General features: G+C 32.5%; 1 protein-coding gene across 1 annotated transcript in view; it reads left to right on the plus strand.

Annotated features, from left to right (window-relative positions):
• Nucleotides 1–502: 502 nt before the first annotated feature.
• Nucleotides 503–20097, plus strand: part of Ced-12 (engulfment and cell motility Ced-12) — a 31320-nt gene continuing 11725 nt past the window's right edge. Inside the window, exons 1-5 of the mRNA XM_072526385.1 lie at nucleotides 503–1355; nucleotides 7711–8001; nucleotides 8998–9322; nucleotides 18635–19024; nucleotides 19192–19440. Of these exons, the coding sequence (XP_072382486.1) occupies nucleotides 732–1355; nucleotides 7711–8001; nucleotides 8998–9322; nucleotides 18635–19024; nucleotides 19192–19440 (1879 nt within the window). The 5' untranslated portion in view covers nucleotides 503–731. The remainder of the gene's footprint in view (nucleotides 1356–7710; nucleotides 8002–8997; nucleotides 9323–18634; nucleotides 19025–19191; nucleotides 19441–20097) is intronic.

Here is a 20097-nt window from a genome sequence, read left to right on the forward strand (position 1 = left end):
ATTTTCTTTAAACAATTTTATAAAACGCAAAAATTTAATCCTATTCTACGACCACGCGGCATCTACATATAAAAATATTTGTAAAGTTGCATTTATTGCCCCACTCTTTCATATTTTAGAAGCAAACCGCTCCTTAGTGGTACCACGTGCAACACGTGCGTTCCACTCGTCCCACTTTTCTTTATCTATGTCACATCTTTTGCTATGCTCAAAAATAACAGTGAAAAATTCTTCTATAAGCGTCTATATTCTTTGGTTATGGTTTGGTTATACACAAAATGACACAAAACACTAGAAGTTGATGTTGATCAGTTGATCATGATTTTAGTTCCTTATTTGTACCACTAGGGAGCGATTACCATAGAATAACCGAACACACAACCGGTGTTCGGTCGTTCTCTGGTTTCTGGTATAATAATCGTAACCAAATCGTCCATTTGAACTGTGCTGTAGTATCACAGTTTAACCACAAAGTTTCTTTTTTATACTATGGTAGTATTTTAAAGTTTCGTGTTTGCTTTGCTTGTGTTTTGACAGAAAATCGTAGCTTAGTTCAGATCGGTCAATTATTGTGATTGTGATTCATTATTTTGATTGAAAACAAAAATTAAAAATATGGGTGGACTGTATTTGTTCCATCAATGTGCAATGTAGTTAAAATTTTATAATATTTTAGGACAAGTATATACGTTTAAGTATGTAAATTTATCTTGTAACCAAATAACGAAATCATGCCTCCAATGAAGGACGCGAACATTGTAAAAATTGCGGTGGAAATGACCGATCAAGTCCCCCAATTAATCGAATTTAATCAAAAACAACCTCTGGCAGGTATAATTCAAGAATTGTGTAACGGATGGAATCTCACAGAACCAGAACAGTACGCCTTACAGTTTAATGAAAATAATAACAATAATTACATTACAGAAAAGAACAGAAATGAAATTAAGAATGGATCAGTTTTACGTTTACAATATTCTCCTTCAAAGACAGCTCAGGATATTCTGTTGAAATTAAACACTGGCAGCCCCGAAGAAAAGGCTACTGCAATGAATAAGCTCTCTATACTTAGTGCAGATATCACTTTTGCATTAGATTTTATCAACAAACAAGGACTAACACTCCTTATAAAACAAATTGAGGGGGCTAAATGTAAGGGTACAGTCTTAGCACATACACTCTTATCATTTGTAGAGTTAATGGAACATGGAATTGTGTCTTGGGACATTCTAAATGGGGAATTTATTTCTAGAGTAGCTACTTTTGTAAACACGCCACAAGAATCTCAAGTTACACAGGCAGCTTTATCGATTTTAGAAAATGTTGTTCTTAATAGTACTGAAGGGTATGGACAGGTAAGTTTCCTAAAAACTTTTTACTTTTTATATCTGCATTAGAATAAGTAAGGCCATTTTTATATTTTTTAAGTACCTTGATTTGTTTCCTATTGGCTACTTTTTGCTTCATTTCAGCTGTTGTCTGCTGTTGATAGACTCATATATTTAATTCAGCAGGGTTTTTTGTCCTGGAAGCTGTCTATTTCAAACTAGTCAGACTGCAGTAAATTGGCTTATTGTACATAGCTCAGTGAGGTGCTATTGTTTAAGGTGTGAAACTCCATAAACAGGGGATCTTCCTGTTTTATGAAATGATCCCTTGTATATGTATTTCACATCTAGAACAATAGCACCCCATTGAGCTGAATCTTCATGAGTCTCTTAGAAAGATGGTAGTACTATATATGCATAATTATCCAAACTCTACTCATGAGCAATACTTTAGCTTCTAACTGTTCTCTAGATCTTCATTGTTCTAGAGTCACATCAGCCCAGACCTTTCATGTAGTCTGTTCACCAGGTTTAATAGTGAAATCTGTTAAAGTATCACTATATTCTTTTTTGAAGCTTTCTGTTATTAACCAGATTAATTATTAATTAATTAATAATTATCTCAGTCAATTGACTTATTTACTTAGGATGTTCATGCAAATAAGACAATTCCTTGTATTTTTCTCCCCAGAACAATTTCTTCAGCACATTTTTTTATAGAACCAAAGGATAATCTTTCTGATCTTTGTTATGACATTTTTTCAACCATAACAATAGGCTACCAAATGCAAAATAAACTGCACCATGGAACATGGACTGGATGTATATAGCATTTTTCATATAAAAATGCTTGCACTTCATTCAAGATTCAAGATGTTAGAACCCCACAGTGTTGCCAAAACATCAGAATAGTTAGTAAGTGAGGAATTTTTAAAATGTCAACTATTTGTCAAACTATTATATTAAGAGGCTACATCAGCGCGTCATCACTATTAATTCGAGAAATAGTAGCCGCACCGTCTTTCGAAAGTTCTGCGAACTTTTGGCAACAGTACATCGGCAGTACGTGAGACTATCAAAAAGGAAGGCACAATGTTGTGATAATTATAATTTAAGTTCGGAACGAATTTAAAAGCATAAAGGAACGCAAAAAAAGCATTAAGATTGTATGAAAATATTTTATTATTTATTTATTATACAAAAAGGAATAAACATAAGCATATAAATTTTAACAAACCTTTTTTTTACGGAAATTAGTATAAAATATCTTAGCTTAAGAATTAGTAAGTACCTACCATAAATTTAATAATAATATACAGTGTGTTAAAACGAAAATTTGACCCTCCCATAAACTCAGAAACCAAGAGTTTTTTCAAAATAAAAAAAAACTTGTCAATTTGTATTGGGCGCGGGACGAATTTTCATGCAAAATTCATGCCCTCAAATGTAACCCCCTACTGCCACGCATCAACCCCCAGTTTTTTTTTTAATAGCAAGTGCAACCACATTCACAAAGTGCGTCGCTGTCTGTCTTGATGCCCCATTTAATGAGGTTCTGTTTTACAGGGGCAATACCTGTGCGTATGCGATTGAGTGTCTGCCAGGCTCTCCAGTCCAGATTCATTCCATTAGGTTGTTCTGGATGTAGGGGGAACAGTTCAGTTGGTTCGACACTGTCATTTCTCATAAACCTTTTCCTTGATTTAAGTAGGCTGATTCTTGGCGGTTCGTCAAACCCGTATAATTGTTGCCTTTCATCGAAAGTTTGCCTGAACTTCTCCACATATTTTGAGGCGCATCTACGGTCGTCTGGTGATGCGAATCCAGATACCCGGTACAGTAGGAGTAGTGGAGTAGGCTTCATACAACCGGTAATTATTCTACATGTTTCATTTAACGCCGTGGTGACTTCTTGGGCGTGTCTAGATCTACCCCAGACAGGACAAGCATATTCCCCTGTTGAAAAACATAAGGATTCAGCTGTTGTCTCCAAGACCTGGGGGTTTGCACCCCACTTGCTCCCTACAAGTTTCCTAAGGTTGTTTCTCGTAGAAACCTTTTGTCTTGTGCTCTGACAGTGGAATTTATACGTTAGTGACCGGTCTAGTACTACTCCAAGATATTTGGGCCTATCAGTATGTTTCAAGCGTTGTCCCTCCCAAGAAACATTCAGTTTTACATGCGCCAGTTGGTTGTTGAGATGGAATGCACATATTTGGGTTTTAGTAGGGTTTGGCTTTAATGAGTTTTGTTTGTAGTAAGTTGACATCATGTTTAAAGCCTCTTCCATTGTCGACTCTACTTGTGCGAGTGTTTTCCCCTTTACGGCTATACCAAGGTCGTCAGCGTAGACAAAACTCTCAGTCTGAGGGTGCATTGGTTGGTCGTTGGTGTAGATGTTAAATAAGGACGGCGCCAGAACGCTTCCTTGAGGTAGGCCGTTTTTTTTTGGTTCTCCATCTGCTCTTCTTTCCATTTAGCAAAAACTATTCCTGTAAGAACATGTTTATTTTACTATGTTAAACAGGGTGCTCCAAATATCTGGTCTAAAGTCTAAAGGAAATACTACCCTGGAAATTGCTCGCTCGATCCGAGCTCTACAACTTATAACCTTATATATAATATAATTTATTATAAACGTATATATCAAATAGTTTAGCCGTAAAAAATGAACTACAGATTGATGCATAGTGGTGTATAGCAAATAAAAAATATAAGTTCGAAAATATTGTCGCCAATGAATATCTACCTATCGGAAAAAATTGGCGTTTGTACTTTTCTATTTTCTATTTCTGTACATAAATACAGATTTATTACCAATTTCATTTTCATGGGAAACCACTTTTCACAATTTTTATTTACGACAACAGTAGATGGCATTATTAAAATTTGTGGTGGCTCTAATTTCTATTTTTGAATCATTTTAGCACGGTTTTTACTGAACTTTTTCTTGGAAGGCGTGACTTTATCTTTCGCTTGAGAAATTTTTCTGTTTTAAAAATATTTATATTTCTAGAATAAAAAATCCTCCTAAAACCATACAGGCTGTTTCAAAAAGGTATGTCATAAATTAAATCAGGCATTCCGGAAACAAAAATAAATTGATTGAATCCAACTTACCTTAGTATAAAAGTGTACACAAAAAAAGTGTACATTGTTTTTTTACATTTTCTCCTAAACTACTTGACATTTTGGAATAAAAATGGACACGTTTCTTGTTCTGAAAGCATTTTTCATACAAAAGAAACAACATAATCTAAGCGCACATAAAAATTTTAAGGGGCGTGTGCATCCATAAATCTCCCCAAACTTTTGAGTACGTTCAAATCATATGAATTTTGTGGCATCATGTGTTCAAATAAACACATTATTTTTAAAACTTATTGGCCTCTTATCATTTTTTCGAAAGTTTTTTCCTAGTTGGCCATAAAATTACAATTAGTTTCTACAGATACAATAATTACAAACAGTTCCATCAATAATAGTCAATAATTTGAAGCTATTATTTATTGTGTGAATAGGATTAATATTAAAAATTTTGATATCACAATGGCCTACACATTTCAAGAAATGGCAGATATGTATTTAACTTTGGGTAAGTTGGATCAGATTAAATTATGATTTCAATAAACTATCGGGAATATCGTAAGCGAATGTCAAGGAAATAGTGCAGCCGTAAGGCGTTATGCAGTAAAATACCTAAAATCGAAATGCACCCCATAGACGATTATTTCTGACCATTGATCGTCATTTACGGGAAACGGGTACATTCCAACCGCAAGTTGCTGGCAATAGTGGTCGTCCAATAATGGATGCAACTGATGAAGACATTTTTGTTATTGGTTGAAGATTATCCTAAAAGGATTGGATTTTGCGATTAGTTGTTAATGGAAAACACTCGAAATGTTAATTTTATTAGAAATATTTTGTTTACCGACGAGGCTACCTTCAGTAGAAATGGAATAACAAACCATCACAACGAGCACATTTGGGCCGACGAAAATCCTCACGCCAAAAAAACGACTCATCGCCAAAGTACTTTCAAAGTTAATGCTTGGACAGGAATTGTGGATAACAATCTAATAGGCCCAATATTTCTTCCCAACAATTTAAATGGTGATTATTATTTGCAGTTCTTGGCAAAAGATTTACAAGAGTATTTGGAAGAAGTGAATATTGCGTTACAGTAATGAAGTCCGGGAATACGTTTGCAGGCAGTATCCTGGTCGGTGGATTGGAAGAGGTCGTGACGCACCTATTTCTTGGCCACCCAGAAGTCCAGATCTTAATCCCATGGACTTTTGCTTTTAGGGGTTTATGAAAGAGAAAGTGTATTCTGTAACAGTAGAGGACGAACAACAATTAAGGGTTAGAATAATTGAAGCTGCAAATCAATTTCGTCAGAAAAATTGGTTTTTTAGCGCATTCGGTTTTCCTTATTAAAACGATACCAAATGTGTATTGAAGAAAATGGGGGTCATTTTGAACATTTATTGTAATATCATATTTATAGAGGTTGTAAACATTTTTTGTACTTGTTAATTCATTTAAGCCATTTATTTAGTTGTACGTAATTTTTTAAAGGTTAATGAAAAGGGCCGTAACTCAATAAAAACTCTTTTTTGAAAAAAGGGATAAGAGGCAAAAAATTTTAAAAATAATGTGTTAAACTAATGATGCCACAAAATTCATTTGATTTGAACGTACTCAAAAGTTTTGAGGGATTTAGGGCTGCATATGCCCCTTAAAATTTTTCTGTGCTCTTAGATTTTGTTGTTTCTTTTTTATGAAAAATGCTTTCAGAACAAGAAAGTAACGTGTCCCTTTTTATTACAAAATGTCAAGTAGTTTAGGAGATAATGCAAAAAAACAATTTTTATTTTGTAACTTCAAAGGGTTGTAACTTTTTTGTGTACACTTTTGTACTAAGGTAAGTTGGATTCAATCAATTTATTTTTGTCCCCGGAATGCGTGATTTAATTTATGAAATATCTTTTTGAAACACCCTGTATACTCGCATTAGAATTTGAAATATTTTTGCTTAAAATATAACTAACTCAATTAACAATAATCTATTTTTTCAAATAGTTCAACAACCTAGTTCAATTACACAAATATAATAAATTCATTTTACAAACACTACTTCACTATGAATCAACAATAACGAATTCCAATATCTTACAAAATAATATTCCAATATCTGACTGAACAGATATCGATACAGAGCAGAATCGTGCTATCACTTACACAGAAAACAGACGCAGGTGTGCAAATGTGATGGGCTGACTAATTCTCTATGTTGCCAACTCACTCAATTAAGTTCGATTTCTTGTTATAGATCATTGATTTTAGGTGATTTTAGTAATTCCAATGTGACACAAAATCTAGGCATGGGATAAAAAAGTTTATTTGAAGAAAGTGTATTTTTTTGTTTTTCTTAATGGCGGTACGGACTCGTTTTTGTAATATTTTATTTAGTTATAGAGTAATTTCCACAAAATAACATATTTCTCAAATTGGGCTCCGTACCGCCATTCTTTACTATATCACGTATATGTGTGCCAAATATCTCGAAAAAATATTCAAAATTAAAGCTGTAATCTTGGAACGCGTTTTCCGTCTTGATGACGCGCTGATGTAGCCTCTTAACAGTAAATACACTTAGTTTTAAGACTACTGCAACACACATAAAAACATAAACATATTCTACATTTTAAACTTACCTCTTTTGGAGCTTTAATACAGACTATTTATTTGTTTTGGCATAGCACAATCACAACACACAACAATAATTAGTTTTTAAAGCTATTAATCTAAATTTAATATGTATTTATAAATACAATATATTAATATATATTATATTATGATCAAATTGTGTAAGAAATCAAAACATAAACAAAATTCTTACTATAAAAAAGCGGCAATACTTCAAACAATTTTGCCACACGCTGAACTGTCAATAAAATTTGAAGTATTCCCGTATCAGTTGCGTACAATTGTCTAATCTATTTAATTAAAATTATTATTTTGTGGAATATTAGACTTAAAGAGTTATTTCATAAAATTTATATTATTAATACTAACAAATGTTTTTGGTTATTTAATCAATATAATTCTAAAATTTCCAATATAATGATCACATTTTTCTGATTACACCATGTTGATGCCTATGAAATTTCGGGCAGTTCCGTTTGGGTTTTGTATTATTACCTGTGTTTGGAAAATTTGAACTTTAAGGTTGACATTCTGGAAATTTTAAATATAAGTGACGTCACTTTGTATAAATTGTGACATGCACGCATTTTTATATGAAAAACACTATAGATAAAATCTTTTTAATATAATGTATTTTCAGTAATGATTAACTTTTATAAATTAATAGGTAGAGCGAGAGATACCAATAGGTTCCTTAGTTAGTCATCTTCAATCTACTCCAGTTGTTCAACAAAATGCTGTGGCTCTAATCAATGCTCTACTGTCTAGAGCTGATATTGCCAAAAGAAGAACCTTGGTAGCTACTCTTACATCAAAGCAAGTTAGGACTGTTATTCAAAACAGTATTCTTCAAACTGGAGCAGCTAAAGGAAACGAAATGGCACATCAGTTGTATGTGTTACAGACGCTTATGTTAGGACTTCTTGAGCAGAGAAAAATGACAAAAATGGATCCACAGGTATAAGTTTTAGATATGTAGTTCTTATTATAGTACTAATTAAATTTTTTTTATTGTTAATTTTTTATAGAATCTATAGAATTTTTCTTTCAGTTTCATTGGAATCTTTCTGTCACACAACACGCCACTTGCTTCATTCTACTTCATCCATTCTACCCTAATTCTACTGTGTACATCTCTATCTATTTCCCCATTACTCTGTAATACTGATTCCAGGTACTTAATACTATTATTTCTTACAATCATTTCATCATCCAAGGTTATCATTTTGTTTGTAGTAACTCCCATCTTTAAATGGGCATTCTGAATTTTCTGTTTTTGTCCTAATAAATTTTAAATCTTTTTCCTCAAGAATTAGTCTCCATTGTTCCAGTTTTTGTTCTAAATCCCTTTTAGTATTTCCTACTAGCACTACATTATATGAGAATAAATAAGGACTAGAGACTAAACAGAATAAGAAAGGGAACTCCTTTCGTATTGGACACCCATCACAGAATCTCTCAAGGAACTCAATCATATGTTTTCTTAAGATCAATGAATATCGTATGGGTGTTTGTTTTTATTCCTGTATTTTTTCAACAGCTTTAATATACAGATTTTGCTGAAACTTTGCATAGTTCATCTTTATATTATTTCGTGATTGAACAAAGGGATTTTCAATCGGTCGACTTGTTCCTGTCTCTCCTAAAGCTGTCCATAGTTACCAGGAATATCATTTGGTCCAACTGCTTGGTTTATTCATTGCTTTTTGCTTGCAAAAGGTTTATTCATTAACGACTGTGTTTCTCGCTTCAGGATGTATTGAGACTTAGAGAGAGTTATTGCCAAAAATTGGAGTAATATTTTAGTAAAAACTACACTAAATATAAATAGGACGAGACGTTGACTATTAATTTCTAATGATATAATCCAAAATCTGAAGATAATATTATATTGTACATGATTCTTGTCGTTGCAACCCACTCACTTTTGTTTTTTATAAAATATTTTATTTAGGATCAAGATGGGCATGACAAAATCAAAGAACTCCGTCGAATAGCTTTTGAAACCGAAGGAGCAACAAGTCTAAGAGGTCCAAGTGGTTTCACACGTGACTATAAAAAATTAGGTTTCAAAAACGATATCAATCCTGCATTGGATTTCACTGAAACACCTCCAGGTCTTCTAGCTCTCGACTGTATGATCTATTTTGCTAGGACTCATCCAGAAAATTACACAAAATTGGTGTTAGAAAATAGTTGTAGGGCCGACGAACACGAATGCCCCTTCGGAAGAGCTAGTGTGGAGTTAGTCAGAATTTTATGCGAGATTTTAAAAATAGGTAAGAATAATTTTTATTTTATTCATTTATTTTAATAAACTTATGTAAAAATGTACTTAAATATTTGAAAATATTAAAATACAATCAACAATTTTTCTTTAAAAAATTATTAAACAAACTGGTATTTACTGATTAAACTTAGATTAATATTTTTACACATTACACAATAATTTCTATTCTAAATATTTGTTTAAACTATCTTCAGACTGGTGTTAATAATCATCTAATTATTTTTTACACACTATCGTATGTAACAATGCATATATAAACAGTCTTCCTTTTTATGATGTGTTGTAGTGAAACCAGATTTTGTAGCGTATGTATTTATTTATAATTCATGTTTGGCGACAGAACTAAGAATAAAAAAGTGAATATGTTTTATTGCTTTAATTTCTACCTGTTTTAGTATCGACTTATTTAGTTTACACACTAATGGGTGTTTTTAAATGACGTGTGCCAAAGTTTAAATAAGAAAACATTAGTGTTTACAAATAAATTTAAGAAATTTACTGCCAATTTCTAAGGTATAATTTGATTTTTTTATTTAGAAAAGGTTTGTTATTTGTATTCTATTAATGCATTTTTGTTGTGTAGAAAATCCAAATTGAATTATAATATATATGTTGTTAAAATAGTTTGAAATCTGTTTACATTTCTAAAGAAACATCTAAAGAAATACTCTATACATTAATATCAGATTATTTTCGAAATATTTAAAACGAACAAAACAAGTCACCTAGCTTACAACCAACCTTCTTTTTTAAGTCAAGATTAACTACCTTCATTTTGTAGTTTGGTATATTCTGGACCTTACAAATCACAATCTTGATTTTGTTAATTACCCTATAGAGACCTTCCCTATTATTCTGTAGTTTCGGGATCTTCCTTTATGTCTGTTATGTCTGTTAGGGTTGTATAACAAAGGTTTTTCCTCTTCCACAAAAGTAAGTTTGTTAGTTTTCAGATTATATTGAGCCTTCATTAGATGGTTCTCAATCTGTAATTTGTTTCTAACTTTCGAATATGTCTTAATCTTCGTCTTTAGATTTTCAGGAAAGATCCTGCCGTTTTTACTGCAATTATTTCTAAATAAGCTTTGTTATTATATTGGTTCATGATTTCTTATTCGAGGTCTTTTCCTTACTTATGAAGCAGTCTACACATCTTATTCACCACTTTTTGGTCGAAATGTGGCTCTAAGTTGGTAGAGTCTTGTTTATCATTTCACGTAATGATAAATTTTTGGTTCTGTTCGTCTAGTTGTACATACCGTAGAACTCCGTGATTCCGATCATTATAGGTTGACTAGTTGTACATATCGTAGAACTCCGTGATTCCGATCATTATAGGTCCTTGCGACCTCCCGTTGGGAGTAATGAACGAGCATCATCTCACGAAGCTTTAGTCCCCACCTCCCAATTTTTATTTTTTTTCTGGCTAGCATTTGGCTTGAACCATTGTAGCATGTCATTTACCGACCAAAATAATTTTTTCACTCAATGTTGCATCAAAATTTGTTTACATCTTTCTTTTCTTTTCATTTTCTTGAATTTTTCGTCCCAGTCTCGTATACTTCTGGAACCTATTGTACCGTTGGTTCATCCTCCACAGTATCTGGAGTTACTGGATGGTTACCAATCGCCGTTCGAGAAGATTAACGTATACTCTTCTGTTCCATCTTTTTATTATTTGAGAAATTAGTAGTTTTGATTATAGTTTATTTTTATGAACGAGAGAGTAATTAGCATAATTTTAACTGGTAGCTCCGACCACTCCATGGGCGTGCTCAAGATTAATTGAAAAATTACTTTGAATAATTGTAAAAAATAAATGAATTATTTCAGTGTTATAAAGTGTTATGTGTATGTAAACAAAAGTGACCTCTTTTATCACACACTATATTAGAACTGACTGGTCTACATTAAAAAGGGTTTTAAAAAATTCACATTTTTTTTAATTTTTAAAAATTACAAAAGAGAAAAAGAGTTTTTAAAACCGTCTAAGGTATGTTAAATATATGAATAAAAATATTAATATAAAACTTACAGCTACTTGTTACAAATCCAAATCAGATTCAGAAGATGAACTTTCAGAACCAAGATTTATAATAACTGGCTCGATCATTTTATCAGTAATATTGTCCAGCTTCCACATTTTTTCCTCTTCTTTAATAGTGTGATTTACTGCCTTTTCCCAGTTTTCAGGTTTTACATTATTTACGGCCTCCAAAAAGAACTGTTTAACATCATGAATTTTAAAAGTGGTATTTTTTCTTGAAACTTCACTCTTTATCTGTGCCCATACCAGTTCAATCGGGTTTAATTCACAATGATATGGTGGGGATCTAAGTACTGTCATTCCACGATTTTTGGCAATTTCATCAATTTCGTATTTTTAAAATTTTTCTTTATGAAGGGCACACAACGAATAAAGTTCCTTTCTTATAGATCCGGGATGGTACGTAATATTTTTTGAACTCAGCCAATTCTGCAAGTCTTTTTTTAACCACTTGGTTGTGGGCAGTCCTTCTATAAGTCTGGAGTGATAACTTGCATTATCTATTACTATTACACAGTTCTTAGGAAGAAGATCTATCATTTGTTCGAACCATTCTTGAAAGACATCAGCGTTCATGTCTTCATGGTAGTCACCGGTACGAGTTGATTCAAAAGTTAATAAACCACCTTCAACAAAACCGTCTGAACTGCCAATGTGTACTATTATCAGCCTGCGTCCCTTTCCTGATGGTGGGTTTAAACCAGTAGATAAGTTATTTACAAAAGCGTGCCTTTGACTTGTAACAGTTTCATCCTGCCAAAATTTATTTGGTGTATGACCCTCGTTGATCCATGTTTCATCAAGATAAAATATTTTTCTTTTTTGGTTTCTCATTTCCTTTATGGTTCTTAGAAAATGTCTTCTCCATATGACAATATCGCTTCTTTCTAATAAAATAGACTTTCTGGGATTCTTTTTCCAGCGGAAGCCTATTTCTTTTAAAAGTTTCCATAACGTACTTCGACTCATTTCTGGGTAATCCTTATCATCTCGAACTGAGACAAGAACTTTATCCAATGTTGGAAATTCTTGTCTAAAGAAGAATTCATGCACTTTCCGTCGAAGTCCTTCTTTAAAATGATATTCTATTTGAAATTTTGGTTTCCCTGGAGCATTACGTGGCATTTGAAAACTACCACATTTCTCTTCTTTAATAACTCTGTAAATCGTAGATTTCCCAACACCAAGTGTACTGCTAACTAACTCAACGGTCTCATCAACACTTTCTCATAAACGTTTGTCTGTAAATGATTTAAAACAATTAAATATTAATGTTTTTTCATTAACTGTTAGAGGACCAATTTTTCGGCGTTTACACGGCACTTCCAAATTTTCCATAACACTAGTATACACAATAAACTGCACCTTGCAACTGAAGTACCTACTTTTAGTGAACTGTTAAGAATTTTGAATACGCCACTTGGACCTTCCTATATACAAAATGGAAAAACCCACTATCACATTTTTTGTGGAATAAGTTTAGAAGGTAATTATCTAGTCAATTACTGTCGTAGATTCCTGGAATTAAAGAATTAAATGTTTGATTGTTGAAACCCTTACTTCGTGGAATGCACTCATTTCAGATAAAATAAAACGTTTTATTTTATCTAAAGAATTAAACTTTATTTTGCAAATAGGCAAAGAATAAAACTTTATTTTGCAAATAGATAAAATAAAACGTTTTATTTTATCTAAAGAATTAAACTTTATTTTGCAAATAGGTAGGTACTTATTAAACTTTTATTGGTTATATATAACCAATAAATAAACATCTTACATTTCTTGCAAATTCATTAGTACCTGTTAACCTCCATCACTCCGACACTGGCAACCTTATTTAGGGATTAGTAACCCTCACAACTATTGTATTCTATTCTGCTAAAACCGTTATACCTGGTGGTCATACTCAATTTAAAATTGTTTTCCTATATACTTCTGTAAACTTGTTGACAAATATCTGTTTTTCATTGAGTCACCCGTATCAACAGTTTAGGGATTTGCATACATAATTTATTGTTTTATTACTCTCTCATACATAAAAATACACTATAGCACTAACGAGAGGTTTACCGGAGGGCTCTGCTATCAACAGGGTGCTACTGGCAATATAGAGTACTTTAGCAGTCCAAAATTTCTTACATTTAAATATATATCTTACATGACAAAGGTTTAGGAGTACTCTATGCCCAAACGATACCTCGATTGTTAAACAGAAATGTTGGTTCCTCCAGTCTCGATGTGCAATTGATACTATTTTTTCTTCAATGCGTAGGAATACCGGCAGAGCGTTGAAACCTTGACTGTTCACGAATTGCGAAATAATTCTAAGTCCTTTCCAGATTTTTACTTATTTCGACAATAACAATTCAACAGCAAAGTACTTACTTCGATTCGTTACCTTTCGTGAAATAACTCGTAAGTTCTTTCAGACCTTTATTTATTTCGGACGAATGGTTTAACGGCAAAGTGCTACTTCAGCTCGTTCACCAATTCGAGGAATAATTCTAAGTCCCTTCGGACTTTTATTTATTCCTAACCGTCGGTGATATAGCGACGCTCTTCGACAGTTCGATAAGTTGTGAAATAATTCTAAGTATCTCAGACTTTTATTTATTTCGAACAATTGATTTCTGAACGGCGAAGTGTTCACTTCGAGCTGTTTAGTTATTTGCGAAATAATTCTAAGTCCGTTTCAGACTTTTGTCGTGCCGAAAGTGCCGAATTTCTTCACTTGTTCTTTGTGCGATAATTTTAAAGTCGTGACACTTTATGTATATTTATCTCCAGCAAATTTCTATGTATCGAGAATTTTTTCGTTGACGAATGTTGACGAACGATGATTTGCAATAGGTGAGAAAATAAAACGCAGAGTTTCGTTGAAATGGGCTACTGAGCCAAAATAGGTTTTGCTCGTTAAGATTAAGAACTAGCCTGACTTTCGGCCGAAGGAGACGCTGTTTTTATGTACATTGTAATTGCATGTGCGCAGCGATCCTCCGTCCGATTTGATGGTTGATCAACATTTCTCCGGAGACAGCTATACTTTCGCCACTTACTAATGGCGATGTAAACGAACTAGGGACGCTTTGACATATACTTAGCTGATCAAGCACGTAGGAAAACAAACTAAACTGCCATAGCCGTAGCACGTGAAGCATTGTTTTAAGTGAAGCGATTTCTGTATTTATTCTTCTTTTGGTGCCTATCCTCTGTGGATGTTGGCAATCACGTTGATCCATACAACTTTGTTGACAGCTGCTCTAAATAGATGTATGGTAGTCATTCCTGTCCACTGTCTGATGTTCTTCAACCACGATGTCCTTCTGTGCCCTTGAGATCTTTTGCCTTCTATCTTGCCTTGTAAAATTAGTTGAATTAGTTGATACTTCTCATTGCGCATCACATGTCCTAAGTATGTCATCTTTCTGATTTTCACGATACGCATAATTTCTAGATTTTTATTCATACGTTGGATCACGGTGTTGTTTGTAACATGATGGATATAGGAAATTCTGAGCATGCGGCGGTAGCACCACATTTCGAAGGCTTCTAATCGTTTGGATGTTGCCTCCGTCAAGGTCCAGGCTTCGACTCCATATAAAAGGGTAGAAAATACATAGTATTTTAAGGCTCGTGTTCTTATATCAATGTTTAGGTGAATATTACATAAAATCTTCCTGAGGCGATTCCTTTCTATACGACATCTTATTTCCTATGAGTGGTCCCATTCCTTATTTAGGCTGCATCCAAGGTATGTAATTTTGTCGATTATTTTCAAGGGTTCATTATTAGCTGTGAATTGGTGCTGTATTACGTCGTTTTTACTTACTACAAGAATTTTGGTCTTCTTACAGTTTAATTTCATGCCGTATCTATCACAGGCTTCCACTACACGGTCTATTAATGTTTGCAGATCCTCCGCATTATCAGCAATCAAAACCGTATCGTCCGCATATCTTAAATTGTTTATGATTTCACCATTGATTTTTATACCTTCTCTTAAACCATCAATAGCTTCCCTGAACAGCATTTCCGAGTAAGTATTGAACAACGTCGGTGATAAAAGGCAGCTCTGACGTACTCCCCGTTTTATCGTGAATTCTTGTGAGGTTTCGTTGTCCACTCGTACAGTTGCTCTTTGCTGTAAGTATAAATTTTTAATTAGGCGTAAATCTTTGTCATCAATACTAGATTTTTTCAGTACCTGAAATAATTTTTCATGTTGCACAAATGCTTTTTCAAAGTCTATAAAGCATGCGTAGACTGCTCAATTTACGTCTCGAGCTCTTTCTATCAATACTTGTATGGAAAATAGGGCCTCTGGCGTTCCCAGTCCGCTTCTAAACCCAAACTGAACACTGCTAACGTTTTCTTCAAGTTTTCCATATATGCGAGAGTGAACAACAGAAAGAAGGATTTTGAGTGCATGGCTCATTAAGCTTATAATTCTGTAATCAGAGCATCTGGTGGCATTTGCCTTTTTGGGGAGAGGGATGAAGGTGGAAACTAGCCAATCTTTAGGAAATTCTGCAGTTTGATAGATTTTGTTCAGTATACTCGTTAGGAGTTTGAGTTGGTTGTTTTCAAATAGTTTCAATATTTCAGCTTGTATGTTATCAGGTCCAAGTGCTTTGTTGGTTTTTAGTCTTTTTATTTCATATGTTACTTCACTGAGCGTTATTTCTGGTCCTGAACATCCAGAAACACTGACTTCTGTTCTAGGGATTCTATTTCTATGCATTGATCTCGTAGCCATGATTCTTTTGCTTTTTTAATCTTTTTTTTTAATGATTTTGTTTATTTCTTTGTACCTTTCCTCATTCTTATTTCTGTGTTTTCTTCGTTCTTCCATTAGCTCTAATATTTTTTGTCTCATCCATGGCTGTTTCCTTATATTGTTTTCTGGTTTAAGTTTATTATCTACCACTGAATTACAGATATTTTTTTATTTTATTCCACATATCTTTAACACTTATGTTTTCTTGATAATATCTGAGATTACCATGCTGTTTATTTTGTTGTTGATCTCTTTGACTTTTTCTCTTGAGGTTTTATCTTTTAACTTCTGGATGTCCGGACGTTTTTGTGCTTTTCTTTTATGGACTTTTTTCATGTGGAGTTTGAAACGTCCTAGTAAAAGATTATGGTCTGATGGAACATCTGCCCCCGTATATGTTTTTGCGGATTTTATGGAATTCTGAAATCGATTGTTGATGATGATGTAGTCAATCTGGTTTCTAATCATTTTTTTTTGGACAATCAGTTTTTGTATTTATTACCTTCTTCTTTATTCATTTTTCTTTCATGTTTTCCTTTAGGAAGACATTGAGGGGGAACAACACCGTTCTTTAAATTTTTTTCCCTGCTGCATTTACAATAGAAATTTTAATTAAGATCGGTATTAGTGTATATATTAGGAACATATATAATAAATGTTGCAATTATGTTCAGAAAACTTACTATCTCGAGGAAAAAAGTACATACTTATTGCTCCCGAACGATAATTACTACATAACGGTATTGTTTGCATTTACTTTTAAACATTATGGTACCTTATTAGCACTGTGAGTGGTTTCGTTAAAAATAACCATTAAATAGTCTTTTATGTTACTTTTTCCTTCTAATACGAGACTGTTTCACCTGTACCATGTAGCGGTGAAATTTCAATTGACTTTTGAGGTGTTGGAGTTATCAGTCACCTTTTGCCCCCCAAAGCAGGCCGCGCGTGGTTTTCTCTGTTCCACGAATCTTCTTAGGTTTTTCTACCTGGCTAGTTACTCACATTATCTTTTCAGAAGCCCTTACTTACTTCTGTGACAAAATATTTTCTTTTGTAACTTGCATTACCTAAAATTTTCCAACAATGCCCTTTGTCTGTTTATTTGGCTAAAATCGTCTAGTAAGGATTTGTAATTTATTTTAGAAGCTAAAACTGCTTAGATTGATATCATATTTCTAAAGCAGTCGGTCCTGTTCTAAGACAGTCGGTCCTGTTCATACTGTTTCTCAAATAATTTTTAACTTCGTTCTAGGAAGCGCTACATAATTTTATGTACAGATGTACGGAAGTATAGTCAACATATTTCTAATAACAATATAAACATTAGGTTAAATATCTTCTCATTCATTCTTATTCATTCATTCTTAATAATATATTGAATCAGATGATAGGCGTTTTGAATATGATATGGTATATTATACGTTAAAGGTTGTAGTCCCTCATATAGCTCAAAGAATTCTACATCTTTGCTTTCTCCTTGTTGAAATACTGCACGAAAGTAATTACAGTGCTGCAGAAGCTATTTGTTAAAGGTTTTAAATTATTTATTTCGTACAACAACTCAAAATTGTTGTGGCATTCAGTGAGGGAGTAAATCTTGTGCTACCGTCTTGTATTATGGTATCAACTATTGTAATAAAAAATCAATTTTGAATCTATTATCAATAGGTCATTTACAGCTTCATAACTGACCATTTTCTTTTTTAGACGAACTCTTTTCTCTCTAGCCAAGTCGTTGGAATTACATAACTGTTTTTTTTTTAATCAAAGCTTCTATACTGGCATTGTATTATTTTTCTCTATAGTAAAATGCTGAGGCGAGCGTCACGGAACTAGCGCCACAAGATAGCGTCATAAAATAGCAGTTCTTCTCATCGACTCACTACTCTCGATCAATTCGTTTCAGTGATTCGATTCGCAACGATTGTTAAAATTTAAAAGTCGTAAATGCCATCTGATTAATAACAAGATTGAATGATCTGTTTAAACTTTTAACACACTGCTCGTTTTAAAATAATTTCACATAAATACAATTATTATTTTTAAACATATTATTTAGTTTATATAATAATTAAATTTACTATCAAATGACGTTTATTCATATTTCATTATAATTTATTATAATTCATATTTCATTATAATATATTGTTTGACAGGATTGTCGTAAGTAAACAACGTATGCTTTGCTAATACGTCAACAGGCAACAGGTGGCGTTAGGAGCAAACATAATAATTCATTGAATTGTTTGAATATAATATAATTTATTTAAAATAGAAGTAATAAATAATAAAATTACTTTATTCAATTTTAAAAATATTATTTAAATTTTAAAAATAAAGAAAACATAGTATAAAGGTTCGCGCTAGTCTACTGTATCGCCTACTGTAACATCTTTTTTTTTCTATGAACTTATAGCCTTTTGCAGATTTATTTATTTATTTCGTGTCTAAATTTTATTTATATTTATTTTTAGGAGAACCCCCTTCAGAACAGTGTGTGACTTACCAACCATTATTCTTCACCCACGACCATCCATTCGAAGAATGTTTTTGTATCTGCATTGTTCTCCTTAACAAAACTTGGAAAGAGATGCGAGCTACTGCAGAAGATTTTCAGAAAGTCGCCAGTGTGGGTCAAGAACAAATCGTACGTGCTCTGGAAACAACTCCTGCATCTTTAGATCAGTTCAAGAGCAAGTTGCACACTTTAACTTATAACGAGATTACTCAATTATGGCAGCTGGAACGTAATACCAGAGAGGAATGGGAATCTCATGCTCGACCAGTGGTAGAACTAAGAGAACAGATTACTCCAGAAATAATGGGATTAATTAAGCAGCAAAGATTGGCGTTTTTAGTTGAAGGTAAATTTCAGTTAAATAGATTTTTGACAAATAAAACTTGTATATCAATATCAGTCAGTATTTTTCCTATACGTTTTTGGCTACATCTCTTATCATAATTTTTATTTTTTAAGTGTTTTTCTCAAATTTTTTGTACTAAAAAGCTTTTATATTAAATGTTTTTGTAGGTACAAGATTTACAAAATACTCTCCTCGTGGTCAACGAATTAAAGACAAATTCTGGTACATGCGCCTATCTCCTAACCACAAGGTTCTTCATTATGGAGACTGTGATGAAAAGAGCGCTCCATCTACTGAAGAACTTCAATCTAAAATTGCAGTCTGTGATATTAGAGCGTTACAAGTGGGACGAGATTGTCCGCATATGAAAGGTAGAAAAGCTTCGCACCAGCTAGCATTTTCTCTGGCTCTTGAAGGTTTGTACTTTAATTTTGTTCCATAACCACACTTTTTCACTATAGTTAAACATCAACATTGTTTAAATGATCATAACCTCTGTGATTTACAATGTATGTGGAAATATAATACATAGAAATCTAATATAATACCCTTAATTTAAAGAGAAATATGTATTGTCTATTGGGCAGTCCCTATAAATCGCTTTTACTGATCTTGTACTGTATCCAATCTGACGTTATTTTTGTACAGCGTTGCCTTATTATCGGAGCATCGGAATAGTGGAAAATTCTATTAAAATAAAATTAAATAAAATTAATTAAAATTAAATAAAATTAAGTAAAAGTAAATAGAATTAAGAAAAATTCTATAAAATTAAGTAACATTAAATAAAATTAAATAAAATTAACTAAAAATAATTAAAATTAAATAGAATTTAATAAATTAAAAAAAATTAAATTAAATACAATTAATTAAAACTAAATAAAATTAAACCAAATTAAATAAAATCAAATAAAATAAAATTAAATGTAGTGATAATCAAAATGAAGGTATGAAAAATAAATACAAGATAATATTAAAAATGTAAATGATGAATAAATTCTATATAATATATAACAAATTAAAAAAATTACTAAAATCATTAAATTTTTAAAGAAAAAAATTAAGATTTTTAA

The sequence above is a fragment of the Diabrotica undecimpunctata genome, chromosome 3 (assembly GCF_040954645.1).
Source record: "Diabrotica undecimpunctata isolate CICGRU chromosome 3, icDiaUnde3, whole genome shotgun sequence".
Classification (NCBI taxonomy): domain Eukaryota; kingdom Metazoa; phylum Arthropoda; class Insecta; order Coleoptera; family Chrysomelidae; genus Diabrotica; species Diabrotica undecimpunctata.